At 50.7% G+C, this 19,315-nt stretch overlaps 1 protein-coding gene across 2 annotated transcripts; it reads left to right on the forward strand.

Moving 5' to 3' along the window:
- The first annotated feature begins 1,463 nt into the window (after positions 1 to 1,463).
- COX4I2 (cytochrome c oxidase subunit 4I2) lies at positions 1,464 to 11,021 on the forward strand. 2 transcript variants are annotated; one of them, XM_077948699.1, is made up of 6 exons: positions 1,464 to 1,594; positions 2,643 to 2,724; positions 3,862 to 4,026; positions 7,151 to 7,282; positions 10,293 to 10,346; positions 10,766 to 11,021. In XM_077948699.1, the coding sequence occupies exons 2-5, from the start codon at positions 2,643 to 2,645 to the stop codon at positions 10,328 to 10,330; spliced, it is 417 nt and encodes a 138-aa protein (XP_077804825.1). In that variant the 5' UTR covers positions 1,464 to 1,594; the 3' UTR covers positions 10,331 to 10,346; positions 10,766 to 11,021. The 2 variants fall into 2 exon arrangements, with proteins under 2 accessions (XP_077804825.1, NP_001181409.1); NM_001194480.2 differs by lacking the exon at positions 10,293 to 10,346 and having other exon boundaries at positions 1,550 to 1,594; positions 10,766 to 10,926.
- Positions 11,022 to 19,315: the final 8,294 nt, after the last annotated feature.

The raw sequence follows: 19,315 nt of genomic DNA on the forward strand, positions 1-19,315 counted from the left end.
AGCCTCCCAAGTAGCTGGGAATACAGGCGCCTGCCACCATGCCCGGCTAATTTTTTATGTTTTTAGTAGAGACGGAGTTTCACCATGTTAGCCAGGATGGTCTTGATCTCCTGACGTTGTGTGTGATCCGCCTACCTCGGCCTCCTGAAGTGCTGGGATTACAGGCATGAGCCACCACGCCCAGCAAGATAGGTTTTCTTCATATTGGCCAGGCTAGTCTCGAACTTCTGACCTCAAGTGATCTGCCCGCCTTGGCCTCCCAAAGTACTGAGATTACAGGCGTGAGCCACCACACCTGGCCAGTCTTTAGAGACTGTCTGGAGCAGGCCGCTATGGCCTCGTTAGGGTATAGGAACCCTGATGGAAGGCATGGGGGCTGGGCATACCTCAGGGACCTAGAGCAGGGAGACCTGGAAAGCTCTTGTCTCCAGGCCACCGAGGGGACCCCCAGCCCTCGCCCATTCATCTGCCATCCATATACTGACAGTCCCGGGACACATTTACTGAACTCGTGCTCTGCTCCATTCGAACACATCACTCCTTTTCTTAACTTTGGTTGCCTCCCACCTTCTTTTTATTTTATTTTATTTTATTTATTTATTGAGACAGGGTCTCATTCTGTTGCCCAGGTTGGAGAGCAGTGGTGTGATCTCAGCTCACTGCAACCTCCACCTCCCACCCCAGCCTCCTGAGTAGCTGGGACTACACAGGTGTGCCACCACACCAGTTTAATCACCTTCTTTAAATAAAATCCAAGCTCCTTACCATGACCTACAGGTCCTTCTTGGTGGTCCAGCCCACCTCTCCCTCCATCCAGCCTCCCCTTTAACCATGACACTCTGGCCAAGATGACCTCTCTTCTTTTATTGTTGGTTTTGTTGTTGTTTTGAGATGGAGTTTTACTCTTGTTGCCCAGGCTGGAGTGCAATGGTGGGATCTCGGCTCACTGCAACCTCTGCCTCCCGGGTTTGAGCGATTCTCCTGCCTCAGCCTCCCGAGTAGCTGGGACTACAGGCGCCGCCACCACACCCGGCTAATTTTTGTATTTTTAGTAGAGATGGGGTTTTGCCACGTTGGCCAGGGTGGTCTCGAACTCCTGACCTTAGGTGATCCGCCCGCCTCGGCCTCCCAAAGTGCTGGGATTACAGGCGTGAGCCACAACGCTTGGCCTAAAAGATGTTTCTGGAGTAGGAGGCTTTGGGCCTAGCTGAAAGGTTTGTGTCTTCAAAGGCCTGAAGAGAACATCCCAGGTGGGAGAAACAGCAAGGAGGGAACGTGTGGAGGAGGCAGGGAGACCCTGCTCTTGGGACTACTGTCTGCAGAGGGTCTCCAGAGGCAGGACCCCAGGGGTAGGGACACTGATGCAGGAGTCGCTCTGCAGTCCCTCCCCCCAAGCTGTGGGCCGGGGTGCCCCCAGGGACGCGGGCTGTGCGCTCCCACGCCCAGCCGAAGCAGGACGTTCCCACGCGGGGGCGGCCCTGAAAGGCTGTGGGGCGGGCCGGGGGCGGGCGCCCGCGCTCAGGTCCCTCCGCAGCGGGTTCTCAGTTGCTCTCTGGGCAGACCCAGGTCGCACTCCCGCTGCCGAGCCCGCGAGGTGAGTGAGTTGGCGGAGGACCCCGCAACCCAAGCCCGCGCGTCAGGGGCGCGGCTCGGTCTCCTGCCTTCGCCGCTGGGTCGCGCCCCGAGTGGTCCCTGTCTTAGAGGGTTGGGGGGCTTCATGCAGGTTAGAGTTGAGGGTTCCTGGGGAGCCCTCTGTCTGCATATGTATGCCATCTTTTTCCCCAAATACAGATTACACCCTCCCTCTCTGGATATGTGGAGCTCTCCCACCCACTAATCATAATCACTGGCTGGAGCTCCTCTTTTCTAGAAGTGCGGGCCGCCCCCTCCCACTTATCACCTGTAATGTGCCCCCTCCCTCACTCTATTTGTTGGGTGTCCCTCTCTCCCCCTAGATGTGGGATCCCCTTCTTTTCCCCAGATGTGTGTCTCCCTCCCTCTGACCCAGTTGAGTCCCTATCCTCTAAAGCCCCTCCCCACCCCCATGGATGCCAAACCCTGAGTCTTCCCTGGGGGTGGGGGACTGGGCTTAGCCGGTCTGGCTGAGCCCAGTCCCCCACCCCCAACCAGATCCAGCAGAGCAGGGCTGTGTGCACGTAGGCGGCCAATTATGGGGGAAGAGGTGGGGGCCAGACGGTCTGTCTGTTCTGCCTGTGCTGGGCAGGGAAGAGAGCCTGGGGACCTGCTCCCTCTCAACCTGGACCCCACCCAGCTTCCTCTGGGGAGCAAACAACTGAGCAGAGTTCTCTAGTCTGGCCAGACTGAGCTGGGGCTGGCACTAGAACCCAAGCCCTCAGCCTCAAACTCTTCAGACCCTGGCCCAAGACTTAGGCCTCCTCCCACTTCTCAGATGGTGAATTGAGGTCCCAAGAAGGGGCTCCAAAGGTCTAGGACCCCCATTGCCCCCCCTTCCCAGGGATATCAGACAAAATTAGAAGGGTCAAGGGCATGAGGGCGACCTTGAAACCCTGGGATCCCTACCACTACCATACCAGTGGAAAAGGGTTTCTCCGTCTGGCCCTAAGGTTTGGGGGCAGAGGGTGATGTGGGGGCAGAACTCATCTATACCTCCACGCCCCCAGATGCTGCCCAAAGCTGCCTGGAGCTTGGTGCTGAGGAAAGGTGGACGTGGAAGACGAGGGATGCACAGCTCAGAAGGCACCGGTGAGACCTGGAGTCCTTCCTCCCAGCCTAACTCCAGAGATAGGGGCAGGGGTCCCCTCTGCCCCCTTTGCCCTTCCATGCCACCCTGGGCCTGTTCCTACCACACTTCCTATGATCCCACTCCTTGGTCCCAGGCCAAGTTTCTCCAGGAAATGGAGTCCGTGGGGTGAGCAGACAGTGGCCATCTCCATTCCAAGCTTCCTTAGGAGCCCGCCCCCAAGCCTCAGGTCCCTAGGTCTTTTTTTTTTTTTTTTTTTTTTTTTTGAGACGGGGTCTCGCTCTGTTACCCAGGCTGGAGCATAGTGGCCGGATCTCAGCTCACTGCAAGCTCCGCCTCCCGGGTTCACGCCATTCTCCTGCCTCAGCCTCCCGAGTAGCTGGGACTACAGGCGCCCGCCACCTCGCCCGGCTAGTTTTTTGTATTTTTTAGTAGAGACGGGGTTTCACCGGGTTCGCCAGGATGGTCTCGATCTCCTGACCTTGTGATCTGCCCATCTCGGCCTCCCAAAGTGCTGGGATTACAGGCTTGAGCCACCGCGCCCGGCCTCCCTAGGTCTTTTGTCCTGAGGTGGAGGATGCTGACAGAACCTTGGACCCTGATTCCTCCTTTCCAGACCCCAGTTTGAATGCTAGTAAGAAGAAAGAGACCTAAAGCAGGAGAGACTTCAGCCAGATAGCAGAAGGGCCTTGCTGACCCATGGAGAATAACAAAGAAACATTTATTGAGCCCTTGCTAGTACCCCAAGCTATTATAAACCTTTTTTTTTTTTTTTTTTTTGAGACAGAGTCTTGCTCTGTCGCTGAGGCTAGAGTGTTCAGTGGCGTGATCTCAGCTCACTGCAACCTCCGCCTCCTGGGTTCAAACGATTCTTCTGACTCAGCCTCCCGAGTAGTTGGGATTATAGGTGCCCACCACTGCGCCTGGCTAATTTTTGTATTTTTAGTAGAGGCGGGGTTTCACCATCTTGGCCAGGCTGGTCTCGAACTCCTGACCTTGCAATCCACCCGCCTCGGCCTCCCAAAGTGCTGGGATTACAGGCGTGAGCCGCCAAGCCCAGCCACTTTCTTTATTAATATAGTTAGAGATAGGGTGTCCAAGGGGCAGCCTGGACTCAGCTCCCTCCATTGTGTCTGCAGCCCGTGGTGGGGGGAAGACGCCCCGCTACACCAACTGCTATGCCCAGCGCCACTACCCCATGCCAGAAGAGCCCTTCTGCACAGAACTCAACGCTGAGCAGCAGGCCCTGAAGGAGAAAGAGAAGGGAAGCTGGACCCTGCTGACCCACGCCGAAAAGGTGGCCCGTAGGTGTCAGGGTGGGGCTGGCTGGAGAGAGTGGGTTGGGGCCTAACTTTGGAAAGAAGGGCCTATCAGGGATCAGAGGGCAGAGAGAGGCCCCCAAGACAGCCAGAAACCTCCAAACACCTGAGGGGTGAAGTTTATGCCTTTGTTCGTTTCTTTATTCACTCACCTATTTGTGCATAGCCTGATGTTAGGCAATGCTGGGGACAAGAGGTGAATCACCTGGATAGTTCCTGTCCCCATGGTGCTCCCAGTCCCGTGGGGAAAACCAGTACAGACCCCAAAAATTGTAATACAGAATATGTGACTAGGGTGAGGTGTGTTCAAGGACTGTGAGATGAAATCTTGGTGGACCTCCCAGAGGAGGGCACATTCCAGCTCGCCTTTAAGGGTGAAGAGGAGGGCACTGCCAGGGAGTGGGAACTGCATAGGGAAGGGTGTCCAGAGCAGGAGACTGTGGAGGCTCCTGGAATTGAGTGATGTGGGAGAGATGGAACAGAGAGAGGCAGGTGAGGTGGTTGGGGAGGAGCCCTCTGACCCTGGGAGACTGGAGGGATGTGTGGTCCCTTGTCATGTCCACCAGAGCATCCCTGAGCTGACCCTTTGATATTTGGAGCACCTTATTCTCATTCCATGAATGGGAACACTCAGCCTGACTTCCAAGATTTCAAAGGATTCCTAGTGGGGAAAGGTTCATGCTTCTCAAATTCATTCATTCAGTCAACATCTTATTGAGCACCTACTGCAATACCATGCACTGGGAATGCAGCTGTGAGCCAGCCAGGCTCCCTTTCTGCCTGTGAGCTTGCATTTCTAGCCCTCTCTCAACACCTTTCCTCTCTCCCTCTCTCTCTCTCTGTCTCTCTTTCTCTCTCTCTCTCTCTCTCTCACACACACACACACATATCTTGGTTTTCTCTTCATTTCAGAAATTGACACTCTTTATCTGAGCGTGGTGGCACATGCCTGTGGTCCCAGCTATTCAGGAGGCTGAGGCAGGAGGATCGCTTGAGCCCAGGGGAGTTGAGGCTGCAGTGAGCTGTGATTGTGCCACTGCATTGCACTCCAGCCTGGGTAACAAAGTGAGACCCTGTCTGGGGGAAAAAAGAAAAAAAAAGAGAGAGAGAGAGAAATATAAATGACGGACATTCGCCAGGCAAGATGGTCATGAGCACCACCCCTAATATGTACTGCACGCTTACAGGTAGCAGGCACCGCTGTGGAGGTAGGTGCTCTCATTAGCTCACATTTGAGAGCCTCAACTCAGTGAAGTGCAGTCACTTGCAATGGTCGCACGGCTAGAGAGTGGTGGAGGCAAGATTTGAAACCACACAGACAGGCACCAGGGGTTTCACCCTTAGCTGCTATACCACATTAGCTACACTGAAGATTTGGTGGGATGCTTGGTGCATTGCAGTGTAGCCTCAAAGATCAGTTAAACAACTTTTTTTTTCTTTTTTTTCTCTTGAGACAGGGTCTCTGTCACCCAGGCTGGAGTACAGTGGCCCCATGTCGGCTCACTGCAACCTCTGCCACTTGGGTTCAAGCGATCCTCCTGCTTTGGCCTCCTGAGTAGCTGAGACTACAGGCGGGCACCACCACACCTGGTTATTTTTTTTGTATTTTTTGTAGAGACAGGGTTTCACCATGTTGGCCAGACTGGTCTCGAACTCCTGATCTCATGATCCACCTGCCTCAGCCTAAAGTGCTGGGATTACAGGTGTGAGCTACCACGCCGGCTATTTATTTATTTATTTATTTATTTATTTATTTATATTTCTGTAGAGACAGAGCAGTCTCACTATGGTTGCTCAGGCTGCTCTTGAACTCCTGGGCTCAAGCAATTCTCCTGCCTCGGCCTCCCAAAGCACTGGGATTACAGGCATGAGCCATCATGCCAGGCCAAATGCCTTGAGTCTTGTCAGACCTCTTCCAGGGCAGGCGGGCATAAGATCACATACTCCAACCTCAGCAGCAGAGTGAGACTGTCTCAAAAAAGAAAAAAGAAACGGTCTCACCCTGTTGCCCTGGCTAAGACAGCACTGTATGGGATCCTTGCTCACTGTAGCCTCAAACTCCTAGGGTCAAGCAGTCCTGCCTCAGCCTCTCGAGTGGCTGGGACCACAGGCACATGCCACTGTACCTGGCTAATTTTTTATTATTTATTTATTTATTTATTATTTATTTTTTTGAGATGGAGTCTTGCTTTGTCTCCCAGGCTGGAGTGCAGTGGTGCAATCTTGGCTCACTGCAAGCTCCGTCTCCCTGGTTCACGCTATTCTCCTGCCTCCGCCTCCCGAGGAGCTGGGATTACAGGTGCCTGCCACTATGCCCGGTTAATTTTTTGTATTTTTAGTAGAGACGGGTTTTCACCATGTTAGCCAGGATGGTCTCGATCTCCTGACCTTGTGATCCACGCGCCTCAGCCTTCCAAAGTGCTGAGATTACAGGCATGAGCCACCGCGCCCAGCCTTACCTGGCTAATTTTAAAATTTTTTGTAGGAACAGGATCTCGCTATATTGCCTAGGATTGTCTCGAACTCTTGGACTCAAGCAGTCCACCTGTCTTGGTCTCCCAAAATTCTGGGATTACAGGCATGAGCCACCATGCCTGGCCCCCTCCCTAATTCTGTTGAAATGAAATCCAGATTCTTCTCCATGGATTCTGACAAGGTCCTGTGTGAACCGGCTCCGGCCAGCCTCTCGTTTGCTAAATTCCCTCTCTTTTGCTCATTTCACTCCAGCCACAGTGGTCCTCACTTCACTCTTTTCCTACCCACTTCCTGCTTCTGGGTCTTTGCATTTCCTTCCGGTTTTCACCAATTTTCTCCCATTGATTTTTCAAGCCTCAGTTCCAATGTCACCTCCTCTGAGACACCTTCCCTGGCCACCCAACTGTTTGCCTGAAGCATTTGCCACGGTCTCCCTTCTTAACTCGACAAGGGCAGGGATTTTCATCTGGCTTACTCACTGCTGTCACCAGTTCTTGGTCATGCTGTGCATATAGTACATGCTCCGTAAGAATTTGCTGAATGAACAGCATCTGCTGCAGGGAGGCGGAAGCCAGGGATCACTTAGAGTGGATGCACCTGAGGCCCTTCCCCCCTCCCCCCCAATTGCCTCCAGTGTACCGGCTCCAGTTCAATGAGACCTTTGCGGAGATGAACCGTCGCTCCAATGAGTGGAAGACAGTGATGGGTTACGTCTTCTTCTTCTTTGGATTCGCAGCTCTGGTGATTTGGTGGCAGCGGGTCTACAGTGAGTAGCAACACCTCATCTAGATGCAATCCTGGGCCGTGACCTTGTGGTCACGGCCACCAGATGGTTTCTTAAAGGAACCATGCTGGCAGTCATCTGAAGAGTTGAAAATGTCTGAAGAGGTGTAGTGTGAAGGGCAGAGCATGGCTGTCTAGGTTTGAATGTAGGAACTTTACCTCTCTGGGCCTCAGTTTCCTCATCTGTAAAATGGAAATAGTAATGTTCCATTTCAGGGTACTTAAGAGGATTTTAATGAGAGAGGGCTATAGGCCAGTGTTTGGCTCATAGTCATGAATGGTGTTGTAACTGATTGTTGTGTATGAACTATGTGTTTTTCGGTGTGTATATATATATATATATACATACACGGAACCTCTGCCTCCACAGTTCAAGTGATTCCCCTGCCTCAGCCTCCCAAGTAGCTGGGACTACAGGAGTGTACCACCATGCCTGACTAATTTTTGTATTTTTAGTAGAGACAGGGTTCGCCATGTTCGCCAGGCTGGTCTCAAACTCCTGGCCTCAAGTGATCTGCCTGCTTGGAACTCCCAAAGTGCTAGGATTACAAGCATGAGCCACCACGCCTGGCCTATTTTTCAATATATTGCTTCAGCTACTGTAACAAAGAGTCCCCAACTTACAAGAGCTTAAATTAGATAATGGTTTATTCCTTTCTCACAACAAGGGCAGAGAAGCAATCCAGACAAATGTGGGGACTCCACAATGCAGGCTCCTTCTGTCTTGTTGCTCTGCATCCTTGACACGCAAGATGGCTGCTCCAGCTCCTGCCATCAAGCCTACATTCCAGCCAAGGAAAAAAGGGAAAGGGAAAATAGGCTCCTCTTTGAGGCCTAGAAGTTGCTCAAACCACTTCTCCTCACATGATATAGGCTGAGAAATGATCATGTGATCATCTGGCTACAAGGGAAGCTGGGAAATATAGTCTTTAGCTGGGTAGTCACATGTACAGCTGAGCTTTTATTACCTCTGAAGAGTGGTTCTCAAAAGTGTTCTCTGTGTACCAATAGCACCATCTAGGAACTTGCTAGAAATGCATATTCTCAGCTCCACTGGTCAGACACTCTGGGGGTAGACCCCAACCCCAACAATTTTTTTTTTTTTTTTGAGAGAGAGTTTTGTAGTGGTGCGGTCTCGGCTCACTGCAACCTCCGCCTTCTGGTTTCAAGCGATTCTCCTGCCTCAGCCTACCAAGTAGCTGGGATTACAGGCGCCCGCCACCATGCCCAGCTAAGTTTTGTATTTTTAGTAGAGATGGGGTTTCACCATGTTGGCCAGACTGATCTCGAACTTCTGACCTTGTGATCCGCCTGTCTTGGCCTCCCAAAGTGCTGGGGTTATAGGCATGAGCCACCGTACCCGGTCTGACTCCAATAATTATTTAATTAAATTAATTAATTTATTTATTTGAGATGGAGTCTTGCTCTGTCACCCAGGCTAGAATGCAGTGGCGTGATCCTGGCTCACTGCAACCTCCGCCTCCTGGGTTCAAGAGATTCTTCTGCCTCAGCCTCCTGAGCAGCTGGGACTACAGGTGCATGCCACCACATCCAGCTAATTTTTATATTTTTAGTAGAGATGGGGTTTCACCATATTGGCCAGGCTGGTCTTGAACTCCTAACCTTGTGATCCACCCACTTTGGCCTCCCAAAGTGCTGGGATTACAGGCGTGAGCCACCACATCGGCCCAGCAATTTTTATTTTAACTGCCCATCCCTCTGGTAGACCAGTGAAAGGCTCAGCACCTCCCATGCATCCTGGAAGGGCTAGTCTAGCCTAGTGCTTGGCACATAGTCGATGCTCATAAAGGTTGTTCCCTTCCTGCTTCGCTCCTGGGATAGAATGTACCAGGGATGGAGGTCAGGAAGGCTGAGTCAGCCTCAGGACCAGGTGGACCAGAAAGTAAGGTATGAGAGCTATTGGGAGCTCGGGCCTCCAGGCCTTTCCTGTCCCCATCCACACATCAAGGTGCCTAAAATGCCTCTATGAGTGCTTTCAGCTTTTAGGTTAAGTATTGCCTGTCCCACCAGATTTTTTTCTTTTTTTTTTTTTAAAAAAAAGACAGGGGTTTTTCTATGTTGCCCAGGCTAGACTAGAATTCCTCAGTTTAAGTAATCCTCCCATCTTGGCCTCCTGAGTAACTGAGACCATAGGCACACGCCATTGCACCTGGCTCTCCCCATTTTTTTTTTTCTTCTTTTTTTTTTTTTTTGAGATGGAGTCTCGCTCTGTGGCCCAGGCTGGAGTGCAGTGGCCGGATCTCAGCTCACTGCAAGCTCCGCCTCCCGGGTTTACGCCATTCTCCTGCCTCAGCCTCCCGAGTAACTGGGACTATAGGCGCTCGCCACCTCGCCCGGCTAGTTTTTTGTATATATATATATATTTTTTAGTAGAGACGGGGTTTCACTGTGTTAGCCAGGATGGTCTCGATCTCCTGACCTCGTGATCCGCCCGTCTCGGCCTCCCAAAGTGCTGGGATTACAGGCTTGAGCCACCGTGCCCGGCCTTTTTTATTTTTATTATTTTTTTTATTTTTAGAAAGAGTCTTGCTCTGCCACCAAGGCTGGAGTGTAGTGGCATGATCTTGGCTCAGTGCAACCTGTGCCTCCCAGACTAAACCAATTATCCTGCCTCAGCCTCCTGAGCAGCTGGGATAACGGGGATACACTACTACGCCCAGCTAATTTTTTGTATTTTTAGTAGAGACAGGGTTTGACTAGGCCAGGCTAGTCTCGAACTCCTGACCTCAAGTGATCTGCCCACCTCGGCCTGGGCGTGATTAAAGGCATGAGCCACCGCGCCCTGCTGCCTGTCCCCATATTTTTAAAGTGAACACTCTTACCTACTTCCTACTCTCAACCCCCTTAGAAAGTAAAAGGAATTATTTCATCCTTTACCCTGCCCAGCAAGTGGGAACAAACTCAGTAATTACATAATTATAGTAGATAACATGTATCAGGTGCTTAATATTTGTCTAACATTGTGCCAACAGCTTTGGAAATACTCAGTTCCCACAATCCTAGTGGATAGGACCTGCTTTTGACAGGTAAGGAAACTGAGGCTCAGAGAGGTGAAGTAACTTGTTGAAAGTCACAGGGCAAGGGAGTGGTGGAGCTGGGATTTGGATTCAGGCAGTCTTCAAATCAGTGCTCTTATTACCACAGGCCACAGAAGTAGGTAAGGCGACTGAGTTGGGAAGGACCTTGGCCTGGCTCCCACGGTCCTTGGAGTCTAAGGCAAAGCTGGGATCAGAACCGAGAGGTGCCTGGGGCGATGCTTTAGGAGAAAGTCTGGGGTGCTGGGCTAGACAGGGTGGAGGGAGTGCCTCAGTGCAGGATACCCCAACCCCGGAGTAACTTGTACCGTCAGCCTTGGGAGTAGCTGGGAGGCTACAGGGTGGCTGGAGACCCTGGCTGGTGGAGGAAGACTAGCCGGATCCTGAGCTCCCCCATGCACTCCCTGCAGTGTTTCCTCCAAAGCCCATCACCTTGACGGACGAATGGAAAGCCAAGCAGCTGCAGCGCATGCTGGACATGAAGGTCAATCCTGTGCAGGGCCTGGCCTCCCGCTGGGACTATGAGAAGAAGCAGTGGAAGAAGTGACTTGCATCCCCAGCTGTCTCCCTGCGGCTCCACCCTGGCTGGGAGCCTCTGCTGGCACCTCCCCTCCCCTCCCCTGCCCTTAACCCCAATAAAGCTGATTGGTTCTCTTCTGCCTCTCACCTCCACTTCAGACTTTACTTGGCATCTAAAATTAAGCATTTTACCAGGTGAAGTGCAAGAAGGGCTCAGAACTCATCTGGTCAGTGAGGGCTTCCTGGAGGAGTGGGGGCTAGAGCCAGGGCTTAGGTGGGATTAGGAAAGGCAAGAAGAAGGGAAGGCATCGGGGTGGAGCAAGTGGCTTAATCAAAGGTGAGGACACTCTTTTATTCAGCTAATTAACAAATACTTGGCCGGGCATGATGGCTCACACCTGTAATCCCAGCACTTTGGGAGGCCAAGGAGGGCAGATCACTTGAGGTCAGGAGTTCAAGACCAGCCTGGCCAATATGGTGAAACCCCGTCTCTACTAAAAAATACAAAAATTAGCCTGATGTGGTGGTGCATGCCTGTAGTCCCAGCTGGTCAGGAGCCTGAAGCAGGAGAATCGCTTGAACTCAGGAGGCAGAGGTTGCAGTGAGCCGAGGTCATACCATTGCACTACAGCCTGGGCGACAGAGAGAGACTCCATCTCAAAAAACAAAACAAAAAACAAATACTGAGCACCTACTATGTTCCAGGTTCTAATCCAGGCCCTGGGGATGCAGCAGTGAACAAGCAGGCAAAGACCTTGGCCTCACGGAGGAGACATTCCTCTATGCAGGGAGATAGAAAAATGAAAAAATAATGCAATAACTTGTAGGTTACATGGTAATAAGTGCCATGAAGAAACACAACAAAGCAGCATGAGGGGACAGGATAAAGGGGATTGGGGGTTGGTAGTGAAGGCCTTTAGGAAGAAGTGGTATTTCATTTCTTTTTTTTTGGTAGGGTCTCATTCTGTCACCCAGGCTGGAGTGCAGTGGCATGATCATGGCTCACTGCATCCTTGAATTCTCGAGCTCATGTGATACTCCCACCTCAGCCTCCCAAGTAGTGGTACAGGTATACATCACCATGTCCAGCTAATTTTTTTTTTTTTTTTTGAGACAGAGTTTCACTCTTGTTGCCCAGGCTGGAGTGCAATCTCAGCTCACCGCAACTTCTGCCTCCCGGGTTCAGCCGATTCTCCTGCCTGCCTCAGCCTCGCTGGTAGCTGGGATTACAAGCATGTGCCACCATGCCCAGCTAATTTTGTATTTTTAGTAGAGACAGAGTTTCTCCATGTTGGTCAGGGTGGTCTCGAACTCCCGACCTCAGGTGATCCACCTCCCTTGGCCTCCCAAAGTGCTGGGATTACAGGCGTGAGCCACCGCACGTGGTCATTGGTATTTTATTTTATTTTATTTTATTTTATTTTATTTTATTTTATTTTATTTTTTGGAGATGGAGTCTCGCTCTGTCCCCCAGGCTGGAGTGCAGTGGCACAATCTCTGCTCACTGCAAGCTCTGCCCCCTGGGTTCACGCCATTCTCCTGCCTCAGCCTCCCGAGTAGCTGCAACTACAGGCGTCCGCCCGCACGCCCAGCTAATTTTTTCTATTTTTAGTAGAGACAGGGTTTCACCATGCTGGCTCGTCTCAAACTCCTGACCTCATGATCTGCCCACCTTGGCCTCCCAAAGTGCTGGGATTACAGGCATGAGCCACCACACTTGGCTTTTTTTGGTAGAGACAGGGCTCCGCTATGTTGTCCAGGCTGGTCTCGAACTCCTGGCCTCAAGTGATCCTCCTGCCTCAGCCTCTCAAAGTGCTGGGGGATTTTATTCTAAGTGTGATGGGAAGTTGTGTCCATTTGGGTTCTTTGAGAAGCAAATGCCAAGAAGGAATTAACCATGTGAAGAGATTTACTGGGGGTAATGCCTGTGAGAGATAAAGGAGAGAGGAAGCAGGAGTAGGTTGGGAGAATCTTCAGACTGCAGTGCAGATCTGACACCTGTGGAAGAAGAGAAGGGAAGAAAGGAGAATTGCATAGGAACAGCCTCAGACTTCAGGGCCTCTGGATCATTCTGAGTCCCATCAGGAGACAAAAACCACAAAGCAATTTAAACAGGGGTTGTTTAATATGAAAACATTATTAATCTTACCCAGGAGAGTAACCATAAAGATGCAAAAGCCGGCTGCGGTGGCTCACCCTGTAATCCCAGCACTTTGGGAGGCTGAGGTGGGCAAATCACCTGAGATCAGGAGTTGAAGACCAGCCTGGCCAACATGGAAACCCCATCTCTACTAAAAATACAAAAATTAGCCAGGCGTGCTGGTGCACGCTTGTAATCCCAGCTACTGTGGAGGCTGAGGCAGGAGAATCGCTTGAACCTGGGAGGTGGAGGTTGCAGTGAGCCAAGATCACGACATTGCACTCCAGCGTGGGCAACAAGAAGGAGACTCCGTCTCAAAAAAAAAAAAAAAAAAAAAAAAAAAAAGAGACCTTTAAAAGATATCCAAGGAGAGTCCCCAAGGAAAGATAAACTTGGAAGGGGGTGCCCTCCCCAAGTGAGGTTCAGACCTCACTGGAGAAGGTGTGGTTGGTTGCAGCCCACTGGATGGCGAGAAGTTGGGTGGGTTGCCTACGGCCAGAGCTGGTCCACAGTCCACAGTTCCCTGGGTAAGCAGGAATAACCCTCAGAGGGCTAAGGGAGCTGAGACTGGTGGGCGGGTGGAATTGGGGCACATTTGCAGTTGTGAGGCCTAAAGCTTGAGGTGTCTGCATCAGGAGGTTTGCTGGAAGATGGTCCCCGGGCCTGAGGGCTGCAGTGTTGCTATAGGCTATGCACACTGGGCTCATGGCTGGGGCAGATCACCACTAAATGTCCTCACACACACTGCTAAGCAACCAAAAAACAGGAGCAAGAACAGCGCGCACACAGAAACCTCCTCTCCTGAAAGTCGCTTCTAGCACTGACTACTTGCAAAGCTCAGCATCTCACTATAAAGGAGTTCAGTTCATCTCCATTGTGCAGAGTGGAGTGAATTTGGAGCTGAACGGTAATACATTGATAACTGGCCCAGCATCTTTCAGAAAGTCTTGGCTAGGCCAGTGGGAAGTCCCAGAGCAAGGAATGCCCACTAGTGGAGTCCTGTATTGGGCAAAATTAATGCATCCCTAGTGTATTAGTCAGGGTTCTCTAGAGGGATAGGACTAATAGGATAGACGTATATATGAAAGGGAGTTCATTAAGGAGAACTGACTCACACGATCACAAGGGGAAGGAAGTTCCACAATAGGCCATCTGCAAGCTGAGGAGAAGCCAGCCTGAGTCCCAAAACCTCAAAAGGAGGGAAGACAATAGTGCAGGCCTTTAGTCTGTGGCTGAAGGCCTGAGAGCCCCTGGCAAAATCACTGGTGTAAGTCTAAGATTCCAAAAGCTGAAGAACAAACTTGGAGTCTGATGTTCGAGGGCAGGAAGCACCCAGCACGGAAGAAAGATGAGGCCAGAAGACTCAGCCAGTCTAGTATTTCCACGTTTTTCTGTCTTATTTATTTATTTATTTATTTGAGTTGGAGTTGCTCTCTGTCTCCCAGGCTGGAGTGCAGTGGTGTTAGCTCACTGCAACCTCTGCCCCCCAGGTTCAAGCAATTCTCCTGTCTCAGCTTCCTGAGTAGCTAGGATTACAGGTATGGGCCACCACGCCTGGCTAAGTTTTGTGTTTTTAATAGAGATGGAGTTTCACCATGCTGGCCAGGCTGGTCTTGAACTCCTGACCTAGGGTGATCTGCCCATCTTGGCCTCCTAAAGCCACCACACCTGGCCCCTCTGTCTACTTTCTTTCTTTCTTTCTTTTTTTTTTTTGAGATGGAGTCTCGGTCTGTCGCCCAGGCTGGAGTGCAGTGGCACCATCTCGGCTCGCTGCAAGCTCCGTCCCCCGGGTTCATGCCATTCTCCTGCCTCAGCCTCCTGAGTAGCTGGGACTACAGGCGCCCGCACCATGCCCAGCTAACTTTTTTGTATTTTTTAGGCGAGACGGGGTTTCACCGTGTTAGCTAGCATGGTCTCGATCTCCTGACTTCGTGATCCGCCTGCCTTGGCCTCCCAAAGTGCTGGGATTACAGGCATAAGCCACTGCGCCCAGCCCCCTCTGTCTACTTTTAACCTAGCTGTGCTGGCAGCTGATTAGATGGTACCCACCCAGCTTGAGGGTGAGTCTGCTTCTCCCAGTCCACTGACTCAAACGTTAATCTCCTTTGGCAACACCCTCGAAGACACACCCAGGAACAATACTTTGCATCCTTTAATCCAATCAAGTTGACACTCAGTGTTAACCATCACACCTAGTAACCCCATTGTGCTCAGTCCCTGGTTGGGAGCGGCCCAGAAAGATCATGGCCTCGGCATGAACACTACAGCAGGTCTGAAAGTGTGGCAGCTGGAGGTGGTCACACATCTACCCTCTTCATAGCAGGTTCTCTTGAAGAGTCTGAGTAGCACATCTCCATAGATACCCTAGGTGCCAAGGGAAGAATTTAGTAGAGCAGTTGTGACAAGTCATTCAACCAACAAACATTTATTGTGCATTTTAACTTAATGACTTTATTTGTTTATTTATTTATTTATTTTGAGATGGAGTTTCTCTCTTGTTGCCCAGGCTAGAGTGCAATGGCACCATCTCCGCTCACTGCAAGTTCTGCCCCTCGGGTTCAAGCGGTGCTCCTGCCTCAGCTTCCTGAGTAGCTGGGATTACAGGTGCTCACCACCACACCTGACTAATTTTTTGTATGTTTAGTAGAGACAGGATTTCACTATGTTGACCAGGCTGGTCTTGAACTCCTGACCTCATGATCCACCTGCCTCAGCCTCCCAAAGTGCTGGGATTACAGGCGTGAGCCACCGTGCCTGGCTTAGTCACCTCTTTTAAAAGGTCTTATCTCCAAATGCAGTCCCATTCTGAGGTGCTGGGGGTTAAAAGATCCACATATGAATTTGGAGGAGATACAATTGAGACCTTAATAGTTGGGCTCAGGGCTGGGCATGGTGGCTCACGCTTGTACTCCCAGGACTTGGGAGACTGAGGGGGGCAGATCACTTGAGACCAGGAGTTCGAGACCAGCCCGGCCAACATGGAGAAACCCTGTCTCTACTAAAAATACAAAAATTAGCTGGATGTGTTGGTGCACGCTTGTAATCCCAGCTACTTGGGAGGCTGAGACACAAGAGTCAGTTGAACCGGGAAGTGAATGTTGCAGTAAGCAGAGATTGTGCCACTCCACTCCAGCCTGAGCAACAGAGCAAGACTCTGTTTCAGAAAAAAAAAATGTTGGACTGAGGTTTATTCTGGTGTCTCTTTGTTCTGGGACCAGTGGACATCTAGGGCATGTTCTTCTCATGGCAGAAGTCTGAGACTTTGGCAGGGCAGAGGAATGGGTGGGAACACTCTTAAAGTCCAGGCCCAAAACAAGCACACACAAAACTGCACCACATTCCACTGGCCAAGGTGTTCCAATTATGATTGCTGCATTAGAAACCAGCCTGAAACTGAGTGGCATAAAACAATTACTTTATTAGGCTCAGAGACTCTGTGGGTCAGGGATTCGGGTCAGTTGTGGTGGAAACCACTTGCCTCTGCTCCAGAACATCTGGGGCCTCAGCTGGAAACATTCAAGGGCTGTGGCCAGGATTGGCTGGAGGTGTTTTCACTCATATATGCAGTGCTTGATGCTGGGACCACAGTTGGACCTGAGATCAACTGGAACACCACTCTGTGGCCTCCCTCCATGGTCCATCTGTGTGGACTAGTTTATTCTCCCTTAAAACATGGTGGCTAGAGGCCAGGCGTGGTGGCTCACGCCTGGAATCCCAGCACTTTGAAGAGGCCAGGTAGCCAGATCATGAGGTCAATAGATGGAGACAATCCTGGCCAACACGGTGAAACCCCATCTCTACTAAAAACACAAACATTAGCTGGGCATGGTGGCAAGCACTTGTAGTCCCAGCTACTTGGGAGGCCGAGGCAGGAGAATCGCTTGAACCCAAGAGGCTGAGGTTACAGTGAGTCGAGATTACACCACTGCACTCCAGCCTGGAGACCCAGCAAGACTCTGTCTCCAAAACAAAAACAAAAATACAGTGGCTGGGTCCCAAGAGAGCGGTGGGGAAGTGCTTTGTCTTTTTTTTTTTTTTCTTTTTGAGACAGAGTCTTGCTCTGTCGCCCAGGCTGGAGTGCAATGGCGCGATCTCGGCTCACTGCAACCTCTGCCTCCTGGGTTCAAGCGATTCTTGTGCCTCAGCCACTCAAGTGGCTGGGATTAGAGGTGTGCGCCAGCATACCCAGCTTTTTTGTGTGTATTTTTAGTAGAGATGGGGCTTCACCATATTGACCAGGCTGGTCTCGAACTCCTGACCTCAGGTGATCTGCCCGCCTTGCTCTCCCAAAGTGCTGGGATTACAGATGTGAACCACCACGCCTGGCCTGCATGGTCTTTTTATGATTCAGCTTCAGAAGACAAAAAGCATCACTTCTGCTGGAGCCCAATGGTCAAGTCACTACCAAAGGTACACCCAGGTTCAAGAGGGAGAGGACATGGACTCCACCACTCAGTAGGAGGTCATTGTAAAATGTGGGGTGCATGTGAGAGTGGAAATTTCTTCTTTTTTTCTTTTAAATTTTATTTTACTTTAAGTTCCAGGATACATGTGCAAAATGTGCAGGTTTGTTACATAGGTAAACGTGTGCCACGGTGGTTTGTTGTACCTATCAACTCATCACCTAGGTATTAAGCCCCACATGCATTAGCTATTTGTCCTAATGCTCTCCCTCCCCTCACCCCCACAGACCCCGGTGTATGTTGTTCCCTCCCTGTGTCCATGTGTTCTCACTGTTCAGCTCCCACTTATGAGTGAGAACATGCAATGTTTGGTTTTCTGTTCCTGTGTTAGTTTGCTGAGGATGATAGCTTCCAGCTTCATCCATGTTCCCACAAAGGATATGATCTCATTCCTCTCTTTTTGAGACCAAGTCTCACTCTGTCACCCAGGCTGGAGTGCAGTGGAACGATCCTAGCTCACCGCAGACTCAAATTCCTGGGCTCAAGCAATCCTCCTGCCTCAGCCTCCCAAAGTGCTGGGATTACAGGCATGAGCCAAGAGGCATCTGGCCAAGAAGGAAAATTTTTGAGATCATTTTTCGAAAATACAGTCTACCACCCAAGGTCAAGCCCAATGTTGATGGAGAGAGAAATATCCTACAGCCAGGGTGTGCATGGAGGCATGAGGAGAGAAGGCAGAATTGTGAGCAGATAATAAAATATTCTACGGATGTGGAGAAACGACCAACACAAAATCAAGTTGAAGGCCAGGTATGGTGGCTCACACCTGAAGTCCCAACACTTTTGGAGGTTGAGGCAGGAGGATAGCTTGAGGCCAGGAGTTTGAGATTAGCCTGGGCAACATAATGAGACCTGTCTCATTATGGTTTTTTTGTTTTGTTTTGTTTTGTTTGAGACGGAGTCTTGCTCTGTAGCCCAGGCTGGAATTCAGTGGCGCAATCAGCTCACTGACGCTTCTGCCTCCTGGGTTGAAGCGATTCTCCTGCCTCAGCCTCCTGAGTAGCTGGGATTACAGGTGTGTGCCACCACACCAGGGTAATTTTTGTATTTATAGTAGAGACAGGGTTTCACCATGTTGGCCAGGATGGTCTCCATCTCTTGACCTTATAATCCCCCCTCCTTGTTCTCCCAAAGTGCTGGGATTACAGGCATGAGCCGCTACGCCTGGCCATGTCTCAGGTCTTAAGATCCCTAGCTGGTCAGCCATCCTTCCACTTCTCAGAGTTTTCTTTTCTTTTTTCTTTCTTTCTTTTTTTTTTTTTTTTTGAGATGGAGTCTCACTCTGTCGCCCAGACTGGAGTGCAATGGCATGATCTCGGCTCCCTGCAACCTCTACCTCCTGGGTTCAAGCAATTCTCGTGCCTCAGCCTCCTGAGCAGCTGGGATCACAGGCATGAGCCACCATGCCTGGGTAATTTTTGTATTTTTGGTAGATACAGTTTTTGTCATGTTGGGCAGGGTGGTCTCAAACTCCTGGCCTCAAGTGATCCATCTGCTTCAGCCTCCCAAAGTGCTGGGATTACAGGCATGAGCCACGGCGCCCAGCCTGAGTTTTCTTATTCTTATTTTATATACAGTGTCAAAGGTTCTTAGTTTTACTTAGCAGGAGAAATAGGGAAAAGTACATCTGCTCCATCTTCCTAGATGTGGAAGTCCTGTGGTTCATCCTACTATATATTACAGTCTCTTTTAATATATAATCTCTCTGTTTCTCCCTACCCCTCCTTCCCCTTCTGTTTCATTTGTTGAAAAAAATGGAGTCATTTGTCCCGAGGATTTCCCACAGTCTGTATTTTGGTAATTGCAATCCCGTGTGTCACTTATTATGCCCCTCTGTC

The sequence above is a fragment of the Macaca mulatta genome, chromosome 10 (genome assembly GCF_049350105.2).
Source record: "Macaca mulatta isolate MMU2019108-1 chromosome 10, T2T-MMU8v2.0, whole genome shotgun sequence".
Classification (NCBI taxonomy): domain Eukaryota; kingdom Metazoa; phylum Chordata; class Mammalia; order Primates; family Cercopithecidae; genus Macaca; species Macaca mulatta.